Genomic DNA, 11,064 nt, shown 5'->3' with positions numbered 1-11,064 from the left:
ATATATGATATCATCTATTAGGGGAAAATAATTGCTATGTTAGTGTTCCTAGGATTCAGAGTCAGTAAGGCAAGGAGGAATGTTCTGATTTGAGTGAGATAAACTATCTTTGCATTTTTACTTCTTTTTGATTCATTTTCTTCCCTTTTATCTATATGGCCATTATCTCTAGTATAGACAGCAAGGTACACCTCCATAAATTTACTAGAAAGGAATGGATTGTGTGTTTGTCTAGATGTATTTTGCTGACATATGTTTGCTTTCAAAATAAAAATATAATAACTCAATCTTTAAATAACTTAAAATAATGTAAGATTTAAAGAAACTGTACATTTAATCCATTTCCAAAAGCCTTGGTATCTATTATTATCTGGTGATTTGAGATTTTAAAATTTGTTCAGAACTAACATAGAAATACATAAGCACTGGATAGCAAGTCCAGTATTACTCTATGCAAACTTGACTGTTGTAGTTCCAGACTCAAATTTGTTTTTAAATTCTCACTCTCAGGCTCTCTCTGAATCTCTGCTCGCAATAGTCTACCTTTTGTTTAGTCCTTACCAGATAAATATTTCTTATTTTAAGTGCCATGCTTAATTAGGACTCTTAGTGATATTTTGGTTAGTAAAGAACTTTTAAAAATATCTTTATATTCCTCTATCCCCTGCTTTTATGCAGAACCCCAAAAAATAATTGTCAGCACAAAAATGCACATATTTCTTATAATGATTATTTATGTTAGCCCAGTATTTGATGAATAGTTTTTCCTCAAATCTTTTATTTCTTTTACAGTGTGTGGTTAAAATCTCTAAACATAATTATCACTGTCAGAATATATGAGGAAAATTTTTCTTTAAGGAACATTTTCATTTTAAACTAAATATGCCAGTTATAAACCATATAGAATACTTTTCATACCATATTATTTTAATTACACATTTTCCAAATTTGAAGAATTAATTGCCAATGATTTTATACTTACTAAAAAGAAAAGAATGGATCTGGGGAAACTAATTGGGTTAATAAGTTTCAGTTTTAGTGTTGGAATGTGGAAAGGACATTAATGATCCTCTAACTCAAATCTTGAATTATATAGAGAAGAAAAAATATTCAACAAGATAAAGTGACTTTTTCTACAATNGGAAGCGCTCTACATCTGTGCTGTTGGATATGGTAGCCATCCGAATGTGGTTATTGGGTACTTGAAATGTGGCTAGTGTGACTGAGGAACAATCCAGTTCATTTAATTTTATATGATTTTAATTAATTTAAATGTTAAGAGTCGCAATTGGCTAAAGGCTACCACATGGAGCAATGCGGATGCAGGCAAATATAATCATTTTGAATTTTTTCCATGAATCATTTTGAATTTTTCATTGGTAATGAACCAAAGAAAGAAATATATATCTGGATAGTTTTATTCCTCCAACATTACAGATGCAGCTTGAAGGCTTACCTCTGTTAGTTTTAGGGATCTGTAATTTGTTAACACTTGTAGAAATAATATATGTTATATATATATGGGTTTGTGTGCTAAAAGAAACATATTTAAAATTATATGGATATTTCAAGGCTTGTTATAGGTTTAATAAAAATCATAAGAAAAGCTGGCATTTAAAATATGCTTCTTAGATGTTACAATTTAGCGAGATACTAAAAATTAATTTGGGGGTATAACTGAGTAAATAAGTGAAATATTGGGTGATGTAAACAAAATGGCTATTGATTTTCTTTCCTAGGTATTTGTATTGGATTGACTGCTGTGAGTATCCTCACATTGGCCGTGTTGGAATGGATGGAACCAATCAGAGTGTTGTCATAGAAACCAAGATTTCTAGACCCATGGCACTAACGATAGATTATGTCAACCAGAGACTCTACTGGGCTGATGAAAATCACATTGAATTTAGCAACATGGATGGATCTCATAGACACAAAGGTTGGTCCAGTAGCACCAATGACTCAGTATTTTAACAGTGCATAAAGTATTCATTTAGAAAATATGTACACTCTTTAAAAAAAAGAAAATATGTACACACTTATATGTATTTGTCATATATACTTTCTCNGTTTGTCATATATACTTTCAAATATATCTTATAATCTAGGATTACACTGTTATACTCCTTTATAACATAAGAATTAGGCATATTTATTCAGACTTCTGTAACCATTTATAAATCATTTTGACAATATTTTCTCTAATTATATGTTTCTAAATAGTCTTACAGTAACTGAACAATGTTTTTCTTCGTTAATATATGCATACATCCTAATTGGATTGAAACAGAAGTTTACATGCTTATAAACATAAGGTTATTATTGCACTGGTAGGCCTTGTTTTTTTTAAAGCACTAAGTAAAAATACAGTTTTTTTAAAGACAGTGACGTAATAGTGTTTAAAAACTATCAATTATACTGCATGCACGATTAAATTAATTGTTATCTAGCAACAGTGGCCACAAAAGTTAACATGGGAAACGGCTTTCAAATTACGGTAACATTCAGGAGATTATTTGAGTATCAGCAAATGTAAAATTCTACAGATCCTTTAATTTTCTATTTTGTATAACTGAGTAGATTAGAAACTCTAAATATAAAACAAATGAATGAAGCCATTGGATATGAGGAAAGTGACACTAGAATTATAGGGATGAGGGAGAAGTCTGAGAGAAGAGCTGAGGATGAGGGATTTCAAAAAAGCAATGGAGAAGGACATGCTGAAGAATGGGGTGCAGCTGAGGATGACAGAGATGTAACAAAAACCACAAATGATTCCATTGAACACTCAAAATATTTCAGATGTGTAAAGATGATATTTTTCCCAGAATGAAGGAGACAAATGGTTTTTTAAATTGATCTTTATTGACCTAACATCACCTTTGTTATTAGGTGTTTTTTTTTTAAAGATTTTATTTATTTATTTGACAGAGATAGAGACAGCCAGCGAGAGAGGGAACACAAGCAGGGAGAGTGGGAGAGGAAGAAGCAGGCTCATAGCGGAGGAGCCTGATGTGGGGCTCAATCCTGTAACGCCAGGATCACGCCCTGAGCCGAAGGCAGATGCTTAACCGCTGTGCCACCCAGGCGCCCCTGTTATTAGGTGTTTTTATCTTCAAATAGTAAAAGCATAAATTTCACAGAGAGGTCCCAAAGAAAGCCCACACAGTAGCCTGGTTCAGCTTCTCAGGCTGCTTTCTTCCCTGGCAGTAAGCTTGGAACAAAACCCTGGGAGGAGAGAAACAGGGGAGATGATAGAAGAGGATTACTGATAATCTTACTGTCAGGCGAGGCCATGCAAAAGTGTGCCAGTGTGGAGTCCTGAGAAGGATGAAGCCATTGACTTAAAAAGTAACTAGATAAATAAATAAAAATAAAGCAGATAAAGTCACTGAATTCAAACCACTTAATGATTTTGCCTAAGTCCCCGTCAGTTGATATTTAAACAAATAGATCATTCTAACTAAAAGTGCTTGCAGAAAGCTTTAGAGGTGCTTGTTTCGGGGCAAGAACATTGAGATATCACAAGTGCCCTTGGATGAGTCTCTTATTTAGGTGTTGGCGATCCAATTATAGAGATAAAGAAACTCATCAGGATGCAATTTGAGTGAAGAATTATTTAAAGATGACTTTAGGATTTTAATTACAGCAAAAGTAATGTTGACAAATCAAAACCACACTTAGCATTCAGCAGTTATATCTTCTCCGAAGAATCAATAATGAAATGTTCTGCAACATTCTTAGATGATATAATTGAAAGTTTTATTGTGGCAATCAGTATTTTCCCCATGTAATTGTGAACCAGTCTATTTTTGGCATCTATTTAAAGTGCTAGGTTGCTGTGAACGCATCACTTTCTGCTAAAAACTTTCACTGTACAATAGAGTTTAAATAAACCATTTTTGGTTAGATAAATGAATATTAAAAGTATATTTTGCAGCATCAAACATTTGCCTATTTTCACTTGAGACTTTGTGTTTGAACACAAATTGTAGTTAAAAATGTTGTCTATTGGAAACTATTGTTTCCATCTCCTATTCATTATTTAGAAATTTTGTCAGATATGTGGATGACTAATGCTTTGAAAACTTAATACAAAATTAAGTGCTTATAAATGAAATGTCTTGCAATCATGGTCCTGGTGGTGACTTTGGGTAAAAGGACATATATAGCAGGGAGAAACAGCACTAAATTTATTAGAATAAAATATTTGGCTGAAAGATACCTAGGTATGGTGTCATAAACATTTTAAAATTTTATTTTGAAAATATTTGGAGGCTGAAGGGGGAGCAATAGAAACCAAAAGAGCTGCTGCCACCAGAAGTATTTTTTTCTCCTGAAGTCTTTCTCAGAAAGACTAATGAAAATTCATTAAGTGTCTTATCGGGCATCTGCCAAAATCTGAATGCAAGCCAACAATTACCTAGTAGTTACTAATGAGCTACTAATTGTAGGCAGCCCAAATTATGCCAAATCCACAGCCAATGAGAAAAGAACCATTCATTTGCTGTGTTTGTGAAGAGGAGTAGCATTTTCTGCTTCTCGTACTTTCCCCATAAAGACAAGAGAATGCTGTGGTCTCTTAATTATGCATGTGGAGGTGGAAAATGAGACTTTGACGTTAATAATAAGTTTGCATTAGTTTGGTCACTGATCTCTTTTTTTCTGTTAACCAGACTAGTGCTACTGTTCTTATTTATTCTGCTTGAGGAAAGTAGAATCAAAACTTATTAAGAGCGGGCTACGCCATTCATGACAAAGTAATCTGACAACATGAAAGGTATACGAGAAATTTCAGAATTATGGCTTTTTTTGATAAGCCAAATCTTAATAATAGAGAAAAATAAACCCTGAGTTTTTTTTTCTCCAAACATATTGGGATTTAATCATGAAGTAATTTGATAAATAAAGCATCAATTTATTATTACTTATCCAGCCTAAGAACTTGTAAAAATTCAGAATTCTATGCCCTAAACAATAGGTCAGATTACCTCCAAGGTACATGTGACTTGCACTTTGCTTAAGAATTTCCACCCATCTTTCTCTGCTGCCTCCTCTACCCCAATCCACCTTCCTACCTATTCTAAACACCACACTGCAAAATTAAATTAACAAATAAACAGTCAATTTGCCAGTTTCAGAGCATCTACATGCAATCCTAGCCTTGTGAACTTCTTCCTAACACCTGTGTATATCATTCTTCCGGTTTTTACTATAATAATTTTATAATAATATGGTTTAATATAATGATGCCATAGAATATGATACATGCTACTGGTTGACTGAGTCAAACAGTTTCTTTTAAATCAGATTTTCATTAGTTCATTTTTTTTAAGTTTCTCTGATTTCTTCCCTTTAGATCTGCCCATTCATTCATTCATGTATTCATTCAAAAAACACTTACTGATCTATGTCTCTTTCAATGCCATACATTATGCTAGGCCTCAAATTACAAAGATGAATAAGTCTGTGTTTTTAAAGGACTTATACATTAATGGGAAAAAAACGCTAATATGCAAGTAAAAACATAAATTAGATTGGGGATAGAGGAATATACAAAATATTTTGAAAATGTAGGGAGGAGAAGAAAAGCCATTGCTGAAGTAAGGGAATCTTTGAGAAATCTGAGAGATTTAGTACAAGTTCTCCATATGGGGAAATATATAAAGGATTCTTCACACAAAGGGAACAGCATGGGCAAAGATGTAATAGAGTCTTGAAACAGCATGGGGTTTACACAATTTGGCTATGACTGGAAGTTGTATAAGAGGGAGATAATGTCACTAGATGAACAAGGGCAAATCTAGGCCAGATTGTGACAGGTCTTATACGCTAAGTAATTTGGAATTTATCCTTTAGGTCATAGGGAACCACGGATGGTGTTTAGTTGACATAGTGCTGTCATTAAACTTGACAATAGCATGGAAAATGAAAGACCCTAGAATGGTAACCAATTTAGAGACTGTTAAAATATTTTAGGAGAAAATATTTGAAGTGATTATAGCTGTGGGAATGGAGATAAAGTATTACATTCAAAAGTTATTTGGTAAGAAGAAAAGAAACGAAAATAGGAGAGATGCATCTGTAAGCTTAAAATAACAGAAATATTGGGGTCCAGTTGCAAATATTAAGTGAATGTTTTATATTATCATCCACTTAGCTAGGGAAAAATAACATCATTTTGATGACTTATTAGGTTCACGTATATTTGTACATTTTTAAAGGAATTTTAAAATACCAAATTAAGCATAACTTAGAGATTCTTCTTGAAAAGCCCTGTTTTGACGAGAGGTACATTAATTTTAACAAAAGGGTCAGCATAAGAGGAATTCTAAGGATATGATTAAACAAACCTCCATTGTATCTTTCCCTAAAAAGCATTTCAGAACACCTGATAATTTATCTAGAAGAAAGATTGTGAGTGCAAAGGGGTGGGGTAGGATGTACTGCTAACTAGCTTTTTCACCCCCAAAAGTGTAGGTAATTTCCCTAGATCTCAATTGGTTCTTCTATGTAAATAAGGATATTAGGGGGGAAATGGCATCAAGGGAGATTGCCAGAACTAAAATTCTAAGCCTCCAGTTAAATGGATTGCACAACCTTTTCAGAATGTTTGCCAGATCACACCGTTTTTAACCCAAGTTTGTCTTCAATTTAAGCTTGAGACAAGCTGGAAATCTGAAATAAACAAATGCTTCCTATGTAGCCTTTGTGAAAATCTCAAATTACAGTCCAATCCTCAGTTCTCTCCGAATATTATTGCAAAAATTAACATCTTTTAAAGTTAAACACTAGTAAACTGATCAAATCAATAAGGGAAGAAAAAACCTATATTCTTGGTCATTACATGGTATTAGATTTTTACATATACTCTCTTTCCTTTTTTTTTTTTTTTTTTTTGGCATTCAGTGGAAATTTTCTTAGTCTCCTGCTGGGGCTCCAAGAACTGGAACCCTCCTCCTATAAACTCATACTTCTACCTGAAGTCTACTGTGTTCAAGGAACTGTGCTTGATGCAATACATGCCCTTTTAGTCCTCTCATCAATCAACACTATGTGATAAGAACCATTAAAGCTATTTTGCAGCAAACAAATAGGATTATTGAGATTAAGAAATTTGTGAAAAGCCAAACAAGTAGGAATCAGAAGAATCAGAATTTGAACTCAGATCTAACTGGTTGCAAAGCCAGCTTTCCTTCCATTTTCCACACAGCATCATTTTTGAAGATTTGTTGCCTGCTTGTTGTCAATTTTAAAAGCTACAGTTACAACCCAAATAAATACTTATACAAGTAAAGGTATATCCATACCTGAATTTCTTCTGATTGATTTAAATAGTGGATGTAGTTAAATTGGAAAATATGTGAGAAACAAAGAAACAAAAAACTTGAGCCACGAGAACGTCATTACTGTAAAACAAAGCATATATCTTAGTAAATCCAAATTCTTTGGTATTCTTAAATTAAAAAAAAAAACAGCCAAGTGAATTTTAAAGATCTAATTAGTTTTATTAGTTGATTCATGAATCAGGCAACATCCTGTCTAGCAGGTGAGGGGAGCTCTAAAGAGCTACAGACAGAAAGGTTTTTAAAGGTAGAGGGGGAGTAGAAAAAAAGGAAATTATTAGAAAGGCAAGGTTGCCCTCCTAAAGGGAACAGTAGGGGTCTATCAATTAATTTCCTAGTGCTGACCAGGAAATTCCCATGTTGAATGGTTAAAGGTGACATTTTTGGGGGATTGAAACTGCAGTTAGATTAAGTATTAAGTCTTGGTTTACTGACTTGGGGCCTTAACCTAATTGATGCTATTTTGGGGCCTGTGGTTTTCTTTTGAACAGTTTATTTGGGATAGTAAAGAAAACTAATGTTGCTTAAAAGTGTACACCATGCTTTAGTGGGATAGTTTGATGTTATAGTTTTTTATTATTTCCAAACTATCTCCTACCTATAGAAAAACTTCTCAAACTTATTTGTAAATTCATGCCACAGAATCTCTATAATTTGACCAAAGTAGAGATCTTTTGTCATTGATTTCATGCATTCTAACAAGTTCAGCCTTCTCTAAATGGAGTATCTATAAAATAGGTTATACAATATCTCCTGAGAAAGAATTTCCGCAATAACTTTGCATATGTACCCTAATGCAGAGGCTTTGTTTTCCATTCAATAAAAAGAAAATTAAATTCCAGGAAGTTTTTGTCTTCACGACAAAATTTCATTCTGACTGCTTGTATTAAGCTACATGACTTAAGATTTCATTTTCCTCATATTCTGTTAGATGTGCCATTGGAGTTGAGATACCTTAGAGAAGTAGCTATTTTCTTGACAATAAGGCTGAAAATAGTTTGTGATCGGTACTAACAATAGGGTGAGCTAGGAAAAAGATATGTTTGACCTTGAGTTTTACAATTTATTTGTTCTAAGAATAAATGAATAAAATTTATTTTTTCTAGTAATTTTTCCCCCAAATACTCTTCTTTTTATCCCTGAATGATTTAACCTTGTGTTAAATCAGTCGGTCATGTACATATTTTATCCAGCATGCTGGAAAAATATATACTCATAACTGCTAATTTCTCTGAAGAGTAATCATTGGGTATGATTCTAAACTACAGTTTATCACTGAACTGTCTTTTAGATTGTGAACAAATTGCTTAAAATTTCATGCAATTACGTTGACTATGGCTCTTCATTTGTTTCTATACTCCTAGATGTGAAGGTCCTCACGTTGAAGTGTCAATACTGTAGTCCGCCTCAATTGTTTGTTTATTGCTTTGGGAATCCAATTTGTGTTGTGAGGGGGCAGTTCTCTGTTTGGATTTAAAAATCCAAATCATAACCCATGCAGTGATCATCTAATTAATGTTGGAAAAGGAATCCAGATCTCAGCATGCTGCTGGTGAAATAGCATAAATATATGTACGACAGGTTTTGTTCTGAAGGGGAAACACACTGAAAAAGACAAAGGGACCATGTTGTGCTCATCTATTTCGAAACTCAGTAGCTCTTCCATTTGGGTCTTTAGAATACTCAAATATATACTGAAACTCACCAAGAAAGGGAGGGAATCTAATAAACACCACCCTCTGATTTTATAATATTTTAGAGTGTTTCTTTCCTGGTAGGATATTTCATTTTAGTACTTTTGGGAAAAAAAAATCCCTATCATTCACAGTCCATTACAAACAGCAGACTTCACAGCCTATTTTATGCCAACGGTGTTGATGTGCTGCTGTTTACAATACAATAAAAGTTAATGGAAGGGAGCAAAATACAATTCAGTTACTACAGAAATGTTCCTGAAACAGCAAAATAAATTGAAATTAACTGCCATTTCTAAAAAGTCTTAGAATTTCAGTGTCAATCATGTCTTTCGGTTTTGTTCCTTGAATAGGACATGTTACATTTAATTGTGTATATGTTTAAATAGATTATTATTTTTCAAATGCCACATATGACCCATATATTTTTTTAAATGGGAAATTTTAAATATTACCTTACCATGAGTTTTCAGCCACTTTCAACAATCTGATCTATCTTAAATTGGAGGCAGTGGGGTATTGGAAATCAGTAGATCTGGCCTTGGTCCAGGTTGCTCTCTAATTTAAGCAAGTTGCTTTGCCACAGTATGGTTCAATGTTTTTAACCAGAAAATGGAGCTTCTATTTAATCAGGGATCTTCTTAAAGGAATTTAGTTGGGTTGGGACTGGGACAGAAGACTGTTCTATCAATTCCCTCACCTACTCCTACTTATTCCTAAGACTACCTAGAACATGTTTTAAAATGCTTGAAATATGTGACATTCTTCTCTGTTTTTATTCTAGAACAGTATTTATAACTGTAGGAATGTGGGAAGACCAGATACTAAACTCATGTAAATGGCTCTGTTGATATCTGTCCCAAAGGCAAAGTGTGTTTTGGTTTTTTGTTTTGTTTTGTTTTGTTTCAAGGCTTCAGCTATCATTAGGACTCTCAAACAAACACATTCTTAATGCATGTGTGTATGGAATATCGTAACTCCTGTATTTAGTATTGGTCATTGGCTCTGAAAACACATTGCCAAATGTCTATGAAGGTTTGTATCCCCAGCAGAAAAATTCAGAGCCTTTCAAAGCAACGGGACTATATGTTTACCAAGTGCACAGAGCAATGTTGCTTTGTTTAGAGACTGGAGAGCAGTGTCCTGATCAAGAGATAATACTTATAGGCATAGTCTAGTTTTCAAAATAAATGTATGACAATTCACATTGTCTGCTTTATAAATTCTCACATTCCTTAACAGGAATACTCTTTCAGATGTTAAATATTGAAATGGCCATATTTGACTTCTGTTATGAATAACTTTAAAAATATGTAGGTGAGACCAGGAAGTGGTTGATTTATATAAACCACATATTCTTAATCGATACAGAGAGTACATATTATGTGAAGTGACAAGGTCAAGAAAAAGAGGCAAAAAATACTAAAAAAGGATGGACAAAGGATGCCTTTAGCCTCTTATGAATGACTTTAAAGAAGAACTCTAAATATAGCATTAATTTCTATATTTGCCATCACACATTACATTTGTTTCAAAAAATTATACCTTAAGTGTCCCAGTATAAACTAATGCATTAAGGGGGGGACATAAAAGTATTGTTTGAATATTTGCTCAGTATATTTAAAAGACAGTCTCATTTAATATACTCCCAGGTAGTAGCAGCTGAGATCTGCTATTCACTATGGCATTTACTGAATAGAAGAAACTTTTTTCTTATCCCATTTAAAGTTTCACTGATGGGTAAACTTTTTCAAAATTGTGTTTATATGGGAAAAATAAATTTGAAATTCTATCATAGTATTTGGAAACATTAGCTATCCTTAGTGTTCTTGCCATTTCTTAATGCCTTTATTCACTTTGAACAATGAATTTTGGATCCATTTGCCTAAAATTTTATTTCTAGTACTATTACAATTAAGCAGGTTTGCATTAAAGAGTAGGTAGGGAAAATGTTCATGGATGCAAATATTAAAGGGAATATTTCATATCTTTTTATAGATGGTTTTGAGGAAATAGTTATTTAA

At 33.2% G+C, this 11,064-nt stretch overlaps 1 protein-coding gene across 1 annotated transcript in view; it reads left to right on the top strand.

The window, feature by feature from the left end:
- Positions 1-11,064, top strand: part of LRP1B (LDL receptor related protein 1B) — a 1,837,899-nt gene that overhangs the window by 1,609,715 nt on the left and 217,120 nt on the right. Inside the window, exon 59 of the mRNA XM_034642051.1 lies at positions 1,740-1,939. Coding sequence (XP_034497942.1) covers positions 1,740-1,939 — 200 coding nt within the window. The remainder of the gene's footprint in view (positions 1-1,739; positions 1,940-11,064) is intronic.

This window comes from Ailuropoda melanoleuca, chromosome 2 (assembly GCF_002007445.2).
Source record: "Ailuropoda melanoleuca isolate Jingjing chromosome 2, ASM200744v2, whole genome shotgun sequence".
NCBI classification, from domain to species: Eukaryota; Metazoa; Chordata; class Mammalia; order Carnivora; family Ursidae; genus Ailuropoda; species Ailuropoda melanoleuca.
The sequence above is the reverse complement of the archived record's forward strand: the minus strand, read 5'-3'. Positions and strand labels throughout refer to the sequence as shown.